The sequence below is a fragment of the Gobio gobio genome, assembly GCF_949357685.1.
Source record: "Gobio gobio genome assembly, chromosome: 5".
In the NCBI taxonomy this organism is placed as follows: Eukaryota; Metazoa; Chordata; class Actinopteri; order Cypriniformes; family Gobionidae; genus Gobio; species Gobio gobio.
This window is the reverse complement of record NC_137101.1, coordinates 44669381-44691101: the sequence shown is the minus strand read 5'-3', so window position 1 is coordinate 44691101 and position 21721 is coordinate 44669381. Positions and strand designations below refer to the sequence as shown.

General features: G+C 42.8%; 2 protein-coding genes across 2 annotated transcripts in view; one reads left to right on the top strand and one right to left on the bottom strand.

Annotated features, from left to right (window-relative positions):
* Positions 1-21721, top strand: part of LOC307126529 (uncharacterized protein) — a 1210917-nt gene that overhangs the window by 195781 nt on the left and 993415 nt on the right. The window lies entirely within an intron of this gene.
* Positions 8300-20137, bottom strand: LOC307127030 (uncharacterized protein). The gene is made up of 3 exons (XM_079817963.1): positions 20076-20137; positions 19422-19571; positions 8300-11252 (listed from the first exon to the last, which is right to left on the bottom strand). The coding sequence occupies exons 2-3, from the start codon at positions 19504-19506 to the stop codon at positions 10417-10419; spliced, it is 921 nt and encodes a 306-aa protein (XP_079674089.1). The 5' UTR covers positions 19507-19571; positions 20076-20137; the 3' UTR covers positions 8300-10416.

Below are 21721 nucleotides of genomic sequence, written 5' to 3'. Positions count from 1 at the left end.
AACACACCACTCAGTCAGTCCTTCCAGAAAAATGCGGCTTTTTTTTGTGATTGTTGCGGGCAAAAATCCTTGATTATGCGGCACGTTTTCTTAAAAAATGCGATGAAAAATGCGGGATATTTATGCAATTTTATGCGATAAAATTGCGGGAACTTGCAAAAACTGCGGTTTGATGAGAAAGAGAAAAAAAGCACTACATCACAGAAAGTGCTGGAATATTTAAGTTCTCATCTTGTTTTATTGAAGACCTTAATAATGGCTCAAATTTACAAAACATTTAGTCAATCAAGTTCTGTAGCTTTACAAAAGGAATATGCTACAACTTCTGAAAAAATTAATAAATAACTTCCTGTTTTACAGATGTCGCTATACAAAACAGACATTTGAGTGCTTCCAATGCACAAAGTGCAATCTCTTAAAGGGTTAGTTCACCTAAAAATGAAAATTCTGTCATTAATGACTTCCCTTTATGTTGTTGGACACAAATTAAGATATTTTAGTTGAATTCCGATGGCTCAGAAAGGCCTCCATTGGCACAATGTACACTCTCAAGACCCATAAAAGGTAGCCTATTAAAGACGTCGTTACAAAGTCCATCTCACTACAGTGGTTCTACAATAACTTTATGAAGCGACGATAATAGTTATTGTGTGCAAAAAAAAATAAATAACGACTTATATAGTGATGACTGATTTCAAAACACAGCATCATGATGCTATGAATCCTCGAGTCGATTCATGATTCGGATCGCGTGTCAAACTGCTGAAATACGTGACTTTGGCGATCCAACCCGCTGAATCGACTCATTGATTCATAACGCTTCAAACCGCTGAATCAACTCATTGATTCATAACGCTTCAAACCGCTGAATCGACTCATTGATTCATAACGCTTCAAAGCTGTGTTTTGAAATCAGTCAGCACACAGGGAAACTGCTTTGCTCTTTTGCTGTTATTTTTGTTGGCCAATGGGAGTTTGTGCTTCATCATGGTTTCACCGGTATCTATGGTTTCTCCACGGGGTTTGAAGCTTTTCGATGACGTTCGCTTCGGGTAATCACGTCACTTCAAAACGTTCCCATGGCAATAGGCGGAAATGGCGGCTCTTGTGTGAAGTAAACGAAAATTTTTCAACTTTCTGCTAATATATATGACTTTTTTTGCAACGAAAATGCGGGGATTATGAAATCATGATAGCCCCGCATATTTTGCACGCGGAAATAGGCAATTTATGCAGCGAAAGTGCGGCGTATTTGAAAAAATGCGGCCCCCGCATGAATATGCGGACTTTGGCTGATTATGCGTTAAATCACGCGATCGCATAATCGCGTTTTTCTGGAGGGACTGACTCAGTGAACACCGACCACTTAGAACTATATAACCGCCTCGTCGAGGGGGCTCTAGAGTGTGAAATCGTGTTCATAACCCCTTCGGGCAGGTCAACGGGTATCCGTTGGTCACCCATACATGCAGAGACCATCGCTCTGGATGGGGATGCCAAACTGACCCTCCTGCTTGAGAGAGGAGGTCTGCTCTCAGCGGAACTGGCCAGGGGGGTGAGTGCGACAGCTTCACCAGCTCTGGGTACCAAATCTGGTTCTCCCAGCGCGGCGCTATAAGGAGCACCGGGCGGCGCGTCTCCCTGATTTTCGCTATGACCTGGGTCAATAGGGAAATCGGCGGGAAAGCATACAGCGGGAGGCTGGGCCAAGGTTGGGACAGCGCATCCTCGCTTTTGGACAGAAACGTCGGGCAGCGGGCGTTCTCTTTTGTTGCAAAGAGGTCGAGCTCCGCTCTGCCGAATAGGCGCCATACCAGCTGGACTGTCTGGGGGTGCAGGGACCATTCTCCTGGGAGAATGAGGCCCCTGGACAGCTTGTCCGGGCCCACATTGAGGTGGCCCGGTACGTGCGCAGCTCTCAGCGAGCGCAGCGAGCTGTGTGCCCACACGAGCAGGCGTTCCGTCAGATTGCCCAGACACCTGGACCTGACACCGCCCTGCCGGTTCATGTAGGACACCACCGTGGTATTGTCCGACCGGACCAACACGTGGTGTCCTCGTATAAACGGGAGAAACTGCTTGAGCGCGTTCTCTACCGCTATCATCTCCAAACAGTTTATGTGTAGGAGTTTTTCTCCGCTCGACCAGAGGCCCGAGGCCGCTCTGCCCTCGAAAACGGCGCCCCAACCCGAGGTGGAGGCGTCCGTCGAGATGACTTTGCGGTGTGAGATGGCTCCCATTGTCACTCCCCGCTGGTACCAGTCGGCTACTAACCAGGGCTCTAGGGCTGAAACGCAGCCCTGAGTCACTCTGATCCTGAAGCCTCCGGACGCCCAGGCACTGTGAGGCACTCGAGCGTTTAACCAGCATTGCAGCGGGCGCATGCGCATTAACCCCAGCTGGAGCACAGCTGCAGCTGAGGCCATACTTCCCAGCATCCTCTGAAAAAGCTTGAGAGGTGCGATTTTGCCCGGCCGGAAGTACGCAGCCATGCGCCGAACTTGGCGCGCGCGTTGGGGTGACAGGCGGGCTGACATTGCCACAGTGTCCAGATTCAAACCCAGAAATGAGGTTGATTGTGTGGGCACTAATGAGCTCTTGGTCCAATTGACCGTGAGCCCCAGGCTGTCCAGATGGCTGAGCAGCATTTCCCTGTGGGCGAGGAGCTCGGCCTCTGACTGCGCCAGGATGAGCCAATCGTCCAGGTAGTTCAATATTCGCATCCCTCGATTTCTCAGGGGAGCGAGGGCCGCGTCCATGCACTTCGTAAATGTACGGGGTGCCAGTGACAGGCCGAAGGGAAGGACGGTGTATTGATAAGCCTGGCCGTCGAAGGTGAATCGTAAGAATGGCCTGTGACGCGGCGTTATCTTGATTTGAAAATATGCATCTTTCAAATCTAGGGAAATTAGCCAGTCTCTCGGGCGAATATGCGCGAGGATCTGCTTGGTCGTGAGCATCTTGAACGATCTTCTCATAAGAGCTTTGTTCAGACGCCTCAGATCCAGAATCGGTCTGAGCGACCCATCCCTTTTTGGCACGAGAAAATACCGGCTGTAAAAGCCTGACTCGCTCATAGAATGGGGAACCGGTTCTATAGCCCCTTTGCACAGCAGCGTGGCTATCTCCGCTCTCGGCTATCTATTTACTGCATTTGAAACACATACGGCGTGAGCCGTGCAACCAGAAATAATGCAACTTTTGTGATTTCTCTGGTTCGCCGTAAAAATGGCGTTTGTAGACAGGCGAGAGGGCAGTTTTGCCGGCTCGTTGGCTGCGTGAAAACCATCTGCAGCAGCCACAGTGGTGGGGGCTGACAGGAAAGAGAGTTTTGACGGTGGTCCGGCCGCGGCGGGACTTAACCGTCGTTTCTCGCCTCTGGCTAGGAGGACTTTGGAGGCTCGGACTTCAGCGTGATCCTAGGCCGGGGGCCCCGCGGTGGAGGCGGCTTACCACGGCTGGAAGAGCGCGATCTGGGGCGGCCGCTCGGTCTTCGCTGAGACGATGGGGGTCGCGCTGGGCGCTGCGCGGAGCTCGGTGCTGGCTGGTCACGAGGACGGCGAGCAGCGGAGCTATTGCTAGCGCCGGGGCGTCGAGGCAGAAAGAGGTTCATTGCCTGAGTCGTCTTCTGCACTTCCGAGAAACGGTCGACGATCCCCTTGACCGCTGGTCCGAAGAGCCCAGAGGGGGAGAGCGGGGCGTTTAGAAAAGCCGCGCGCTCTGTTTCTCGCATGTCCGAGAGCGTGAGCCAGAGGTGGCGCTCAGCTACCGTGAGGGAGGCCATAGAGCGTCCGAGGGCCTGTGCTGCGGTCTTGGTAGCGCGGAGGGCGAGATCCGTCGCGCTTCGCAAATCCGTGACCAACTCAGTGTTGTTGCTTTTCTCGTCCAGATCGCGGAGAAGAGATTAGCCTGGAGGATTTGCAGCACGGCCATAGAGTGCAGAGCAGATGCCGCTTGACCGGAGGCAGCGAAAGCGCGGCCGATCAGCGATGACGTCACTCTGCAGGCCTTAGACGGGAGGGCAGCCTTTGAGCGCCAACCGGAAGGCGGGCAAAGGTGCGCTGCGACCGCCTCTTCCACCGGAGGGATAGCGTTGTAGCCTTTCTCAGCCGCGCCATCAACTTGTGAGAGCGCCGAAGAAGCCTGAGATGAGACCCTCGCGGACAATGGCGCGTTCCAGGACTTCGCGAGCTCCTCGTGAAGCTCTGGCAGAAAGGGTGCAGTCCTGGAGGTGGGCGCACGGCGGCGACTGTTTAGGAAGCATCCGTCAAGTCGGTTTGGCGCTGCCACCTTGGGCGGGGCCCACTCGAGGCCTAGCTGCTCGACGGCCCGGGTGAGAAGGCGCAACAGTTCCGCGTCCTCACCCGCTCGAGAGCGTCCGGAGGCCCGAACTGAAGAGGTCGCGGAAGACCAGTCCTCGCTGTCGGAAGCCATGATGGAGCAGCTGTCGGCGCGTTCCGCGGCCGCATCCGCCTCATCCCCGGAGGCGGCAACAGAAATGGCGGCCTGGGGTGGGGGCGGGGAAGGCGAGAGTGAAGCAGGCGGGAAGGGTTCCGGCGAGCTTCTCTCAGCAAACTCCGGAGTCCGCTGCGAGCGGCGCTTCTTTCTGCGCGGCTTAGCAGAGACTGGAGGGATGTCATCCTCAAACTGATCGAGTCGAGCCCGCAGGGTCGACATCGTCAGTTCCTCGCACTCCGGGCATCCGCCGGCGAGTAGTGCGGCGGCGGCGTGATCACGGCCCAGGCAGAGAGCGCAGATCACATGGCGGTCCCCGGAACTGAGCTGCGCGTGACACGAGCCGCAGATGGAACGAGACATTTTGTATCAAACGCTCGGCTCTTTTTGTGAAAGTGTGACGCAGCGGCGACAACACTTGAGCGTAAAGGATATGGGCTGCCGGATAGCAGAGCAGGCACGGATGGCTGAAGGTGGCGCGATGCTGCCGGCTTCTTCAGGCGCTGTCCTCTGCTTGCTCGTCTGCACGATCACGGCGGCGGGTTCCAGATCCAGCGATGCGAAGGGCTTTGCTGAAGAAAAGAAAATCGAATATGCAGCCCGTGAGCCCTGCTTATATACACGTGGCCACGCCCCACCTGTTGGCAAATGAAGCCAGGTGGGCGCGAAGCGCCCTCATTGGTCGCCACGTCACGCGGGCTCACCGATAGGCTGCTGCAGTTGCCAGCAGAGCAGCCAATAGCACGCTTGAATAGCCTGCTATGGTCTGCCAGGCTGCCGCACTGCGTTGACAATGTTACAAAATTAAGGATAATTTTGGGTTTTTCAGAAATCTCGAAGAAAGAATACTTTCCCGATGCGTAAGGAAACTTACGCAATACGAGAGAACCTCTCGTAAGAGAACTATTGATTAAATATTTAGACCCTTACTGATAAGTAAATCTAGAGTGTGTTCTGTGTGGGTCCGTGAACATGTTGTGTCAAATCAAAAGTGTTAAGAACAGTCATGAGATCTTTTGTTGTACTGGATTCAGCATTGTCAATGTGAATGTTAAAATCCCCAGCAAAAGCAAAATTTAATCTGTGAATAGATCCTCCTAAATATTACACATTTGCCCTTTAAGTTTCAATCTGTCACTAGCTCAATAGAGCTTCTATTGTAATCACTGGAGTGCATAGCAACTTTATTACATACAACAGCGAAATTGCATCGTGTTTCAGTCCTGGTCGCACATTCTATTGGTGGTGGTGATATTTTCAAGGTGGTGGCGGCATGTCGTTTGCTCTAAATGTAGGTCCGGTGTGTGCCTCGTTTGTAGATGGTTAGCATTCCAAGCAGACGGAAGCTGCAACATATGTTACTGGTCTCAAAAAGGCAAGTGTGATATATAGTAACTGCAGGAAATGATGAGATAAACACAGTAATGGCTTTGTCCTTTGGCCAGAACATAAATTCCTTTAGTGTAAATCAGTGTAATGCGCCACCTATAGGCATCTTACAGGAGACACTTAAACACATATAATATTAGAGCACATTTTTAAAGACTCTTAAATGTTTCAAACTGATTTTTTTTATATATATATATATATATATATATATATATATATATATATATATATATATATATATATATATATATATATATATAAAATCATGTCACATTTCCAATCGTGAATATTCTGGAAAAACTTAATACATTATATGATTGCTCATATAATGTATTATAAACATTAAAGGGTTAGTTCACCCAAAAATGAAAATTCTGTCATTAATTACTTACCCTCATGTCGTTCGACACCCGTCAGACCTCCGTTCATCTTCAGAACACAAATGAAGATATTTTAGTTGAAATCTGATGGCTCTGAAAGGCCTCCATTGGCACAATGCACGGTACACTCTCAAGACCCTTAAAAGGTACTTAAGACGTCGTTACAAAGTCCATCTCACTACAGTGGTTCTAAAATAACTTTATGAATCGGCGAGAATAGTTTTTGTGCGCAAAAAAACCCTAAATAACGACTTATATAGTGCTGACGATTTCAAAACACGGCCTCAAGAAGCTTCGAAGCGTTATGAATCAGTGAGTCGAATGAGCAGTTTGGATCACCAAATTTCAGCAGTTTGGCGGTTTGACACGCGATCCGAATCATGATTCGACTCACTGATTCATAACGCTTCGAACGCTTCGCATCACTATATAAGTCATTATTTAGGGTTTTTTTGCAACACTGACATTAATTTCCAGGGATGCAAACTACTTCTGACCTTTTCAAATTCTTAAGTCATTTCACAAAATTATTTAAAGGGGTGATGAATTGAGAAATCAACTTTTCCTTGAGCTTTTGATATATAAGAGGTCATGGCAAATATAAGAATATCCTGTAAGTTTAGGGGCTGAAAACTTTCTTGTTAGTCAAAGAAAAGCTTTTATAGACACCAGACCCTGAAAACGATCTTGTGCTTCACCCTTACGTCATCGTGCGACGAAACACCGCCTCTACAGAATAATAAGCACGTGTAATTAATTAGCTCCGCCCACTGACTCATGGAGCTGCTCGGATTGCTAGCAGCAGCAATAAACATGCCGAGGATATCACGATATTGCGCTATTCCTGGTTGTGGAAGAACACAGTTGCTGCATAAGCTTCCTTCGGATCCTAATATTAGGAATATGTGGTTGAACTTTATTTTTAATGAAGTTCCAGCTCACGTGGGGATTTGCAGACATATTGAGATTGAAACACAATGCTGTTCCATCTATAGTGGACCCGACAGGAATGGTGCAGCACACTTATGTGAGTAAAACATGGATTTTATACGTGATACTATTGCATTGTTACAGATCGTTTGATATGTGTACGATTGTGTATTGATTATGTGTAGAGAGACTTGTTGTAACGTTATGTGTGTGTCCGCGCCAGTGAGAGTGTGTCAGCGTCCTCGCGCGTGTGTGTGTGACTCTCTGCGCGCGAGTGAGTGAGTGAGTTTGTGTGTGTGTACCATGTTTTTCTAGCCTGGTGGGGACTTCAAGGTCCCCATGGGCACAAAAGCTTATAAATCATTCAGAATGAGTTTTTATGAAAATGTAAAAATGCAGAATGTTTCCTGTGATGGGTAGGTTTAGGGGCAGGGGCAGTGTAGGGGGATAGAAAATACGGTTTGCACAGTATAAAAACCATTACGCCTATGTTGAGTCCCCAGAAGGATAGCGCACCAGACGAGTGTGTGTGTGTGTGTGTGTGTGCGCGCCTCCCCGCGAGTGTGTGTGATTTAGTGTTTGTTTGATATTTTGCGAGTTCTCTGAGCATTTCCCCTAGACGATTCCTGGGACAGACGGTAGCTAAAGCTCATTAAATATGCAAATATTATCCAATCCTAGCCGTGGGCGTTTACTTCCAAGTCTTCAGCTCGGCACGCCCATCAAATCCTAGTGTTTCTCAGAGAGCCTCAAAACCAAGGCAGAAAATAGCCTATTACTTATTCATTATGATGTTTTTGAATGTAAAAACCACATAAACGCCATAAGTTGACTTCAGACAACAGCATAAAAAAAATAAAAAAAGCCAGTTCATGACCCCTTTAAAAAAAAAACCCTCATTCTCAAACTTACACAAAAACTGGCAACTTTCATATTCAATTAGCAATGTCCTGTTTTAGGAAAGTGTCATATAATAACAACTTAATTTGATTTGATAATTAGTTAACATGCATTCTTTTACACACTGGCGAGAAAACTTTTTAAATAATTAAGATGTTTTTATTGTTTTGGAAAGAAGGCTGGATTTATTTGATAAAAACAGTAAAAACATGAAATATTAATACACTTAGAAAAGAAATAGCTGTTTGTACAATGCAATTTATTTCTGTGATTTTTCAGCATCATTACTCCAGTCCTCAGTGTCACATGATCCTTCAGAAATCTTTCTAATATGCTGTATTTTTCAGAATAATTTTTACACGACAGGAAATGTTAAGATCCTGAAAGGCCAGATACTAAACTCAGGGAATGGCCCTAGCCCTCACCCTGCGATCCAACAGGTCCCAGACGTGCTCAATGGGATTGAGATCCGGGCTCTTCGCTGGCCATGGCAGAACACTGACATTGCGGTCATGCAGAAACTCACGCACAGAACAAGCAGTATGGCTGGTGGCATTGTCCTGCTGGAGGATCATGTATAAAGGGTACCACATGAGGGAGGAGGATGTCTTCCCTGTACCGCAAGGCATTGAGATTGCCAACAATGACAACAAGCTCAGTCCGATGGTGATGTGATATACCGCCCCAGACCATGAAGGACCCCCCACCTCCAAATCGATCCCACTCCAGGGTACAGGCCTCGGTGTAACGCTCATTCCTTCGACGATAAACACAAATCCGTCCATCACCCCTGGTGAGACAAAACCGTGACTCATCAGTGAAGAGCACTTTTTGCCACTCCTGTCTGGTCCAGCGAAGGTGGGTTTGTGCCCATAGGCGGCGTTGTTGCTGGTGATGTCTGGTAAGGACCTGCCTTACAACAGGCCTACAAGCCCTCAGTCCAGCCTCTCTTAGCCTATTGTGGAAAGTCTGAGCACTGATGGAGGGATTGTGTGTTCCTGGTGTGACTCGGGCAGTTGTTGTGGCCATCCTGTACCTGTCACGCAGGTGTGATATTCGGATGTACCGATCCTGTGCAGGTGTTTTTACACGTGGTCTTCCACTGCGAGGATGATCAGCTGTCCTTCCTGTCTCCCTGTAGCGCTGTCTTAGGCGTCTCACAGTGCGGACATGGCAATTTATTGCCCTAGCCACATCAGCAGTCCTCATGTCTCCCTGCAGCATGCCTAATGCACTTTACGCAGATGAGCAGGGACCCTGGGCATCTTTCTTTGGGTGTTTTTCACAGTCGGTAGACAAGTCTCTTTAGTGTCCTGCGTTTTTAGAACTGTGACCTTAAATGCCTACTCTCTGTAAGCTGTTAAGGTCTTAACGACCATTCCACAGGTGCATGTTAATTAATTGATTATGGTTAATTGAACATGCATGGAAAAAATTGTTTAAACCCTTTACCATGAAGATCTGTAAAGTTATTTGGATTTTTACAACATTATTGTTGAAATACACAGTCCTGAAAAAGGGACGTTTCTTTTTTTGCTGAGTTTATAACCACTAGAAAGGCACCATTACAACCATCCACATTCTACACTACATTCACGTCCTGTAGACATTGTGTTGTATGGACTGATTTTATGGATGGTATTTAACTTTAGTGATATCAAAAGTTATAGTAAAAAGTTATAGCTTTAGTGATATTTATTTGCTAAAAGGAAAATGCATAGCACATATACGCGTTCAATTAAATGCCACTTAGGATGTTCACCTGCCCCTAAGCAAAAATCTGAAAAGAACTTTGCAGCGAGTATATCAGGGCCTTGAGGGCTGGTGAAAGGCCTCTCTATAATCTAAACTCTTATGTGAACCTCAAGGTTGGCTTTGTTTCTGCAAGTCTTTCCAGTGATGCCACATGAAATGATTCTCTCTGGTTCCTAAAGGCAAAAGTATACTTCATTTTTTACGTGTACACGAGGTCAGTGTGCGGTGCGTGTGACACGAATTCAGTCATTAGCAGTAATTAGTTTATCCACAAGGTGGCAACCATGCTCTAGGGATGTCGATTCACAAATAGTCAAAATAAAACTGCATAAACAACAGACCAGAATGCATGCAAGCCACAATGGAGGGATACGCAGACAAGAGATTGTGCAAAGAGGTTAGAAAGTCCCTAATACAAAGATATTTACATGGGTAAGTCATGGTGAGATATTGCTCGAAACTGTGTCGAATGCCTATGTACGAAGTCAACTTTGCAAGGCTGTGCGTTTGACAGTTATTTTATGCATATGCGCACAAAGTATACTTTTGGCATAAGGTTTTTCTGTCTGAAACTCATTCCAGACTGATGACATATAAAACTGTTCTCTCATAAGTGACTGCTCATGTGGTGCTTAAAGCTGACTTTATGTCTGAAACTCTCTCCACAGAGATCACAAATGAACGGCTTCTCTCCAGTGTGAATTCTCATGTGCGTGTTAAGTACTCCTTTTCGGCTGAAACTTTTTCCACAGTGTTGGCAGGTGAACGGCTTCTCTCCAGTGTGAATTGTTAAGTGCTCTTGAAAGTGTCCTTTTTGATTGAAACTCTTTCCACACTGAGGGCATGTGTAGGGTTTCTCTCCAGTGTGAGTTCTCATGTGGATTTTAAGGTTTTCATGATGATCAAAATTCTTTCCACACTCTTGGCAGGTGAATGGCTTCTCTCCAGTGTGAAGTCTCATGTGCCGACTAAGACTTCCTTTTCGGTTGAAACTCTTTCCACACTGTTGGCAGGTGTAAGGCTTCTCTCCAGTGTGAACTCTCATGTGCCTGTTAAGGCTTACTTTTAGAGTGAAACTTTTCCCACATTGTTGGCAGGTAAACGGCTTCTCTCCAGTGTGAACTCTTAAGTGCTCTTGAAAGTGTCCTTTATGATCAAAAGTCTTTCCACACTGAGGACACATGTAGGGTTTCTCTTCCGTGTGAATTCTCATGTGGACTTTAAGATTTCCTTGTTGATTAAAACTCTTTCTACCCTGAAAGCGGGTGAAATAACTTATAGTTTCTTTCTTTTGAGCTTTTTCTCTGCTTTTTTTTAAAGTCTTTTCAGTCTGTGAGCAAGTAACATATTTTTCTTCAGTTATGAAATCATGATCATTCTCATATTGATCTTTTTCTTCCATTTCCTTTAGTACTTCACACTCCTCTTTCAACGGCATCATGTCTAAGGCAAAAAAAAAAGACAAAAGTTAACCTAATAGCACAAAACAACAGGCATCCAAACATGTATACATGTAAAGCATTAACTCCTAGAGGTCTGGCATGACCAACTCACTTTTTTCTTATCAGTGTGAAAGAGTTCTTGGAGAATCAATTCTCCATCGATTTTTTTTCATTCAGGCAAGTGCTATACATCATTCAAATCTGTTATTTTCTACTTCTATTTTTGTGCACTCACAAAAAAAATTGTGCTACTTGCAAAACAAAGAAAACAACCAAATGATCTGTGATCTGCAGCCTCTCTCTCAATGAAGTCTATTCTGATACTCTTCAGAAAATGAACTGCAACTTAGTGAATACACACAACATGAGACATAGGACTAAAGAAATGTTGAAATGTCATGTTTTAAATTATGTAAATCAAATCGAACTCAAATATTCTCTGTTTGTCATTTGTTTAAAAAGAGAGAGATGTCAGTCGTTTGCGTGCTGCCTCATTATCTATCTAATGGGCCACGCCCACTGAGCGCATGCTCCATTCAAAGGCTAATTCTGAGGAGATCTATGCAAACAAGTCAATGCCCACATAAACTCTGTAAAACACATCAAGTTTAGTGAGATGAATGTACTTTACATTGTTTTGAGATGTGGTAAGGAATAATCCTGGGATAATTTACCTCAGAAGAAGAGTTGGTTTCATTTCAAGGATCAACAGATCCAGCAGAGGATTGTGACAGTTACATTTATTCTCTGTTATTCTAATCACGATATAGACGTGTCTGTGAATATTAAACCGCAAAAATAAATATGAATCCTGCACTTTCACTTACTTCATATACTTAGTTTTCCCAAACTATACTGAGATTAGTGAAATTTACTGAAATATGTAATAAATACTGAAATAACTGCAGATTAACATTCATAGGCTCTATAATAAAACAAATACAGTGTATTTCTCGTATCATAAAATGTCATGGATGTGTCAGACTCAGATTTCTTTGGCATGTTTTGGACAGATTGGAAAGTGTTTTTTGTAAAGTAGCCTAGTGTCACATCAATAAAGATTTAGTTTGCAAATTTCTGCTCAGATGCTATAAATACAGTACCAGTCAAAAGTTTGGCCACATTACTATGTTTTTGAAAGAAGCCTCTTATGCTCAAGCATTTATTTGACCAAAAATATAAAACAAATTCAATTTAAAATAATGGTTTTCTATTTTGATATATTGACATATACTATAATCATAATAATATGATTTGACATACTATAAAATATAATTTATTTCTGTGATGCAAAGCTGAATTTTCATCAGCCACTAAATTTATTCATCCAAAAATCCTGAAAAAAAAGTATCACAGGTTATAAAAAAAGAAGCACAGCAGTTTCCAACATTGATAATAAATTAGGATTTATTACGATTCAAGGCATTATTCATGATCGTTCACGCCTCTTCACATATGGGCTTTGTAAACAAGAAATTTCTTACAAACTTTTAGTCAATTGTTTTAAGTGAATGGGTAGGCAAAATGATTTTCACATCATTTAGATTTTTTTGATCAAACACCAGTTTGATTTTCACATCATTTTGGAGCAAAAACTCCAACAACATCCATTAGTCAAAATTCTTGTGGACACATATACTATGCATTTTATGGCCTTATGTTTTTTTCAATAACCATGCATAAACGCTATTCTCTCATAAATACAAGCATGTTCATACATGCTGCTCTCATATTATAGTAGCCCAGTTTGTGCTGAATGCAGTGTAATTGCCATTAACCCTCTAGGCGCCACGGTCGAGTTTACTCGACAAGATGCGTCACTGAATAAAACGGCCGATTTTTTGTCAAATAGGGTGTCAAATTTCGTTCGACCTCCCCTCCACTAGATGGCAGACATGTCATACTTCATCCCTGACTCAAAAAAACGTCCTGCTTCTATACAAAATCTTCGAGCAAGAGCGCATTGAATCAGTGCGAACAAAAGCGGAGCTAGTGTGCAAGTGAGCCATTTTATCAGAGCAATATTGTCAACGTCAGCGAGTATTTGCATTAGAATTAGATTATCATTATTTTCTAATGGCATCAATAAAGCTTACCCGCAATGAAGTGTTGGGTCTTCTATTCGCGGACCCTGATTCTGAAGGGGAATATCTGACTTCAGAAGATTACATGATTCTGTGAAAGTATAGCCCTACACCAAGCACAAACGGTGAATCCTTTGCCCAATGTAGATGGTCCTTAGCCCAATGTCAGTGGAGGGAACACAGTGGTTTTTCCCGGGGTCGGAGAGTTCATTGCGAAGTTAGAAGGCATGTTACGCCGGCTTCACACCGCACACGCAGACAGGTGCGTTGGCAGGGCAGGAGTGGTACGTATGTATGGAGAGCGGGAGCCGCGCGTTGTGCATTCACACTGGCAGCGTTTGTCTCGCGCAGCTGAACCACGAATAGTGTATTGCAAATACAGTTAGGGGGAAACGTGGAGGCAGGCTGGGGAGTCGCAATGACAATGACAGTAGTCCGAACTGTGCACATTCGGCGGGCACGCTCATGATCTCTGCCTTGCCATGGAGAGTGATCTTTTGAACTAAACAGGTCTTGTCTACTTGTGTTTGTGTGTCGTATGAATAATATACATGTGCCCCATACATAGAATCCGAGTGCCTACTGTATGTAGTAAGTGGAAAGTTTCTACAGCAAAAGGCCAACCGCTACATGCATTCGGTTTGTTTCTACCATTTATTAGTAACGATTTACACAGTTTGTTTACTATTTACAATTTACCTGAGCATTCAGTATTGTGCAATATAGCATACAGAAGGTGAGGGACATTTTGGGGGGGAAAGAAGAGCTGCATTTTATCATTTAAATATGTGACTTTTCATGAAAATTCCATAATCCAAGGTGACCACCACCATATGACGTCATAATATGCAAATTAGATGGGAAAATGTAATCCCTACATAAACTTTGGGTCATCCTTAAAGGGGTGGTAAACCACGATTTCACTATTCTAACTTTAGCTAGCGTGTAATGTTCCTGCTTGAGCATAAACAACATCTGCAAAGTTACAAAGTTTAAAGCAAAGGGAGATATTTGCTTTTAAAGAAATCAGTTTCTAAGAACTACAGCAAACGGCCAGTAGGGACTACAGACATTCCTCCAGGGTTGGTGACATCACCAGGCTCAATATTTACATAAACCCCTCCTCCGAGAATATTAAATAAGGGGGGGTGAGGCCATTTTGTATCGCGGCGCTGTTGTGGTATAGTTAGGCTGGAGTGTTGTTGCTGCGATGCCAAGGAAACGCTGTTATTTTCATCCGGATTGCAGGTCTGGGGTACTTGCTCTGTTCAGCCTTCCTTGGGACGGGGGTGCGTTGCAGAGTGTTTAACATACAGCATGTTGCACGTGTGTATGAGACAGCGGGGAACAGGCGCGTGCGGGGCTCCCTGCAGCACATCTCACAGAGGAAAACATCCACCGTCTTCGCGATTTCAATGCCGGATTTGCACAACGTCAGCTGCGTGAAAAAAACACTGCCGGTGCGTGGATGCACGACGCGCGCGCTGCACATTTCACGGAGGACAACTTCCACAAACTTCGCGAGTTCAATACAGGATATGCAAAACGGCTTGTCCTGAAAGCTGGATTTACAAACAGAAGCTGTTTACGGGCCACAACCTGTAAGTCTGATTTATTTTTCATCGATGTGTTTTCCTGTAATAGGTTGTAGCAAGGAAGTAAACAGATGACAACACTGTTCTGCAAACCAGTCTGTTAAAAGCTCATTCATACTTAACGATATCCGACGAACACCTAACGTTACAAACACCTAACGTTAAAATCTCAACAGCGAACTTGGCATTAGTGTAAATGATTCTTTGATTAGAGCTTTTATGTATTGTTTATCTACAGGCATGCTAAACATGGTTCTGTGTGTGATTTGGCTAACTTACTAGTTAAAGCCAGTGCTTAGTGTTCGTTTTGGGTTAGTTCTTGCGACAGATATTTGGCTATAATCGTTCTAAAAATACAAAAGTTAAAGTGCCATTCAGTAGCGATCATTATAGATCCGCAGTCTTTACTCTTGAGGACTGAACAGGTTCTGCTCGATCATCTTCACTCAAATGTTCTGGGTCTGATTCAGGCTCATATGGTTTTATTGACGCCGTTGTTTCTAATACTGACCAAAGCACAGCCTCCGGTAAAGGTAAGGGGCGTGACGTTTCCGACAAACGTGCACTAGGCGGTTAGCGAATCACAACACACTGGGCCAGCTAACCAATCTGAGCCCATCGCATATTTTTGAGGGACTGGCTTCATACAACCCGGAAAGCATCAGACCGTTTTACAAGGAGGGACAGAGCAGTGTAGAATAAAGGTCAAATATATGAAAAATAAGGCAATTTTTTTTAAAACGAAGCATGAACACATGTTACAGTGCACCCCACAAACACAATCAAGCCTTCAAAAGAATGTGTTTTACCACCCCTTTAATATTTCTCTAATTCACAGAAAGTCTCTATCTTTTATCACTTTTAAGATATAGCCTTTTGAAATTAAGATGTCAAAATCTAACATTTTAGGAAAAAACCTCTGGCGCCTAAAGGGTTAATATGTTTATAAGCAACTGAAAAAAGCACATGTCAGAGTATGTCAAAATGTCTAAAACCCCCTCAGACTAAAAGGGGTTAAAAACCAACATACAACTAGATCCTATACCCACTTAACTGAAAAATTTTCAATGTGTAGTGACTACGACAGATCAGACACACAATTATTTACTATTTTTAATAAATAATCCACAATATCCCTCACCCAACAAGCAAACTATGAGTTAAGAGTTCTTCAACTCCGCAATCCCCAAACTGGTCCCCAAAACCCAGATACAGCTGTACACGGCGTAGATTTTGGACTACACTTCCATCTGGCATCCTTCTATTCCTTACCGTAAACAGATTATTTTTTGTAAGGTGCATCAATGCATCGGACCACATTGGGAAATCCTAAAGGAAACGTCTCAGGTTACGTCTGTAACCCTGCGTCCCTGAAGAGGGAACAAGACACTGCGTCAAGATGCTTTGTGTGATTGCATCGTGAAACACGTGTGAAATCAGTCCAATGGAGTGACGGAATAGGTGGATGATGTCACACCAAGGGAACTCAAACTGCGGCAATAAACTGTTGGAACCCTATACCCACGCCTACATAACAGTTAAACCAAACTTTTATTTTGACAGGTTGTCGTGAAGAGCTTTGAGTGTCTGTGTTCATGATATGACAGTTGTCTCAAATGAAACGGTAAATTTTCATAAAGTGACAGTTTATGCATTCGTGTCCTCATATAGGTGACACACGGCAGAGACTACAAAGACAGCGCACGTGTGTGTGTGCCGGTGTGTGCATGCACATCTGCGCCCGTCATCCACAGAGACGTAGAATTTGCAGGAGTAATATTTAAATAGTATTTTGCAGTTTAATGTTCACAAACACTAGTATATATATATATTCGCCTACAGTCTGGAGCCCTGCGCTTAGATTAACACAGAAGCGACTGAACGCAGCTTCCATTTTGGCGTACTTTCAAGACGCATAATCGATTTTGAGCGTGCTTATCAACGCCGTTTCATTCTATCCCCCTACACTGCTCCTACCCCTAAACCTACCCATCACACACACAAACACACAAACACACACACACACACACTGCCCCTGCCCCTAAACCTACCCATCACAAGAAACATTCTGCATTTTTACATTTTCAAAAAAGCATAATTTAGTATGTTTATAAATCCATTTACATTCACGCGGAATCACACAACGTACACATACACGCGGAATCACATGGCGTACACATACACGCGGAATCACATGGCGTACACATACACGCGGAATCACACGGCGTAGACATAGGATAGCTCAAAATGCGCACAGATAACACGCCATTTGGCTTTAGAAAGTGGCGTGTATGTTTACGCAAAGTCATGATGTCATGTTGACCGCGCAGTGGTTAGGCAAAACTCACGGTCATAACTAGGTCTTGTTTAAGAAAATCGGATCGGATTGGAACATGGGTTCAAGTACTCGCCGATACCGATGCCAGAATTTGTTGTGGTATCTGTGATATTTTCGATACTAGTATCGGAATTATAACAACTCTATTTCTGATGTGTAGCTAATCATTCAAGTACACAGACTATCTTTCTAAATCGTTTAAAGGTCCTGTTTTTCGTGTTTTTTTGAAGCTTTGATTGTGTTTACAGTGTGTAATATAACGTGTTCATGTTTCATGTGTAAAAAAACACAGTATTTTTCACACAATTTACTTATCTGTATACCGCTGTTTTCACTGTCCTCAAAAAGGCTTGAAAGATTTCCCTGTTCTATGAAGTCCCTCCTTCAGAAACACGTAACGAGTTCTGATTGTGCCAGCGGTTCCCGTGTTGTGATTCGACAGCAGCTTAGCGCACGTTTCCCGGAAAGGTCACGCCTCTTACCATAACGGGGAGATGAACGCGCTCAAACTACAGCCCCTGAAGGCCAAACAAAGGTGATTTGACTCTGGGATGAAAATAACAGCGTCTGAACAATATGGCGACAAACGCAACCGAACCGAACCGAACGCAACACTTCCTCTTCTCCACGAGGGAGCAACAAGACCACGCCCCCTTTTTCGCGTATTCTTGTGGGCGGAGGTTAGTCGACAAACTGTTCTACTGACGTAATTAAAGCAGGATATACATGGATGTAGTCCAAACCGGCCGTTCGCTGTAGGCTTTGAAAGGGAACTTCTGTTAAATAAAATATCTCGCTTGGCATTGAACTTTGAGCTTTATAATTTTACAGGTATTATTTATGCTCTAACAGCAACATTACACACTAACTAAAGTTTGAAAAATGGGATCATGAAGAACGGGACCTTTAATACTGTTTATGCATCAGTGAATCGAGCCAGTGACTAAACGATCAACTTCACATCGTTTCTGTTAGTAGCATGAAACAAATCTGTTATTTAAATCATTAAACTACAGAGAGCAATCAAAGAACACTCTCTTTATAATGTTCAGATCTGTCAATCACACGTCGCGAGTGTATCTGTACACTTGCCCAAACTGTCGATACGATGAATGGCGCTTTTATGCTGCACAACAAAGCTCTTACTTTATTCATATCGATGTCGTGTTTGCTGTTAGTTGTGGTGAAAGCATTTAGTGAAATAGCATTGCAATGATGAGATCACTGCATTCACGCGATCAACAGACTGTCTGTACTCAATGCTCATCGCTGCAGCCATTCATGTGATGGAAAAATATCTAAAAATAATGCTATAATCAACACTTTCACGATTCGTTCATCTCAACGGCTGTAATGGTAAAAAAAAAAAAAAAAACGTAGTAAAAGTATTCGAGAGGGTTCCACATGTTACAAAGTTCGTAGAATAAGGTGGAAGACGACAGAGTCGGCGTGACTGAGACTCATGTTTATTCAGAACTCTCAGATACAAACAAAAGAAACCGAGTGCCCAGTCCGTCTCTCTCTGGCAGTGTTTGCAGACCTCGCTAAACTACGCCACATAATCTAACATTCATTTCAAATGCAAAGATGTCAGCCAATCACAACAGTGGGCATTTTCACTGAAGTCTCACAGCAGACACGCCCCTTGAAACAGAGCATTCAAGCCAGAGGGCTAATATCAGTATAGAAAAAAATGCCTTTTATTTCTAAATTATGACATTTTGTGATGTAAAATCATACTAACAATATAAGTACACCTCAGGAAACATTATAAAATAATTTTAAAAAATCCACGCCATGGGACCCTATAAGTGAATAAATCAATGGTTTTCAAATCATAAGTAGATTGTGGGTTTAATACCACACAAATAATTATAAAGGCTATTACTGAATGATTTTTCCTGATTTAATGTGTTGTAATAACAAATGGAAGTCGGACCTTCACAGGTTTACTTGAAGGCAGTATTAGTATTTGTCTGGTCATGTGATCTCAACATGTCTGTCCACATGAGTTGACACGCTCCATGTGAAAAAATAGCGCTTTAATCTGGCAACTCATTAGACATGCTTCAAAAAATATCCTTCATTTTTGTAGAGCTGGACATTTTAATAGGGATCAAATGACTGAGTTCAGCTTTGAGAATGAAACCAACCTGTTTTTTCCTCAGTTTCTTCATGTTTCAAACTGAATACTTCTTCAATTTTCATTTCTTCAATCTCCTCTTTAATAAACGCCATCTTTATGTACTCATGGATCTCAGTCGCTTCAGCAGGAGTTTTTCTTTGTGTTTGAAACCTCTGTCCTGTATAAGATGAGAATAATTAACAGAAACAAATCCAAACTATATCAGCTCTAGTACAGTAGTTCAGGTAATGGACCTAAATTACCTGATTAGACAAAAGCACTCAAAATTCATGCAACACATTGAAAAAAGAATGCAAATTATAAAATTATACAGATTACCTTAATATATTAGTTTAGCTATTTAATGATTTGTAGAAATAGATATAAATGGAGCGTATCGAATCACTGAATGTGTTGTGAATCATGTGTTGTGAATCAATTGATTCAACAGACTCGGAGAGTCGAAAGCTCCGGTTCTCTCGTCACTCGCCAGACTGAATTCATGTTTGAACTGATTCATGATAAAGAGCGAAATGAGACGCACCGTCTGTTACTCATGAGTTTCATTATGTTACTTTACTCACACAACGTTGATTTATATTTTAGATAAAACAATGCAGTGTTACATTCGCTTTAAACGGCTCCTGTCGCTATAAACACTTTAAACGCTTAAAACACAAACCTTTCTTCAGCCGAATCACAACAGATGCAGGAGCCCGGCGTGGCTTTATGACATCACACACCAAGACCAAAATAAAAGTCCTGCCGAGTCTAAAATAACAAACGTGCACAGAAATATACGTAGAAAAAATATATTAATACAAATAAGAAAGTATGACAAAATTCAGAGTTGAATTTATTATTGAAATACATTTAATAACAATATAGTTCACATTGAGAGATAATTAAAGATATACATTTTAATACATTATTATTTTTTTTAAATTAATTTTAATTAAAGCAAAAACACAAAGCAGTCACACACAGTTTTTGTGTGTTAATGAAGTACTTCTTATTACTAATTTTCCAGACTCGCAGCTATAGTCACTGTATTTGTGTTCATTGTCCCATCCAGACGGTTCATCCACTGTCCCAGAGTCATCCATTAGTTCTGCTGTTTCTTCAATCTGCCATACATCAGCATTAAAGGGATAGTTCACCAACAGATGAACATCCTCTCATCATTTACTCTCACAATCATGACACACACACTGTTAAAAATAGTGTAAAATTACAGTTAAAAACTGTCCAATAGCAACAGTGACAGACTACGATAATCCAAAATAGTACTTCACCATAGTACATATGTTAAATTACCCTAATCAAGACACAGTACACAACTTTTATTTTTACTGTTTGTATACAATATAGAAAACACACATTAAAAAATAAAATTAATGAGGAAATAACATAACTTCACAAGCTAATAAGGGTTTTTGTGGGTCCTTAAATAATCAACTGATTCAAGGACAGTCATATTGAGACATTTTATACCCATTTTCAAGTTTTTAGAATTAGATGAACTTTATATGCCCACATTTTTAATATCAGAAAAAGCATTTATATACATTTCAATATTGACACATATATGAACTCTTAAGTTTATTTTTTATCACATTTGTCACTATTTGCATTTCAAATGAATGTATATCTGGTATAAATGGTTTCTTCACAATGGTCTCTCAGTCTTTAGTAGTTTTAATATTTTCAGCATATCATTGGACATGTATGTAAATATGTATTTCCCCAATACATGCAACTGTCATCTATTTTATTATTTGTATGTATTTTATAAAATTTTTATACATGGAGGTGAAGACACTCCCATGATTCCTGTTACACCTGTCAGCTGCTGATGCCATTTTGCCCCAGCAGATGGCAGCCTCGTCCCTTAATGTCACCATAGACTCTGGCTGTTTTTCAATATGCTTTGTGTTCTTGTGAAACATAATCAGTCGCTGCCCAAGAGCTGTCCCAATTCAAAGTTCAAGGACAGTTACAAGTACAAGTACAAGTACATCTAGCCAAGTACAGTTCAAATCCCCGGATGTGTCCATGATCCGAGGAATCCCCCTTTTATTGAGGATGCATCGTCAGGTGACTTTTGCTGCGTTTCAGTTGGTTTTTAATATGCCCTTCACTCGTTAACTTCCCTCCGTCTCGTTCACTCGGATCTGCCATTGCTTACGTTGCATGAGTGCCCAGTTGCAATGGACTGAACTGGAATGTCCTAAGCCCTTGGAATTCACTATTGAGTTGATTTTTTATTTATTTTTTTCCTTTATGAAATTGTTTAATGCAGGATTATATATGTATATAGGTGTGTTT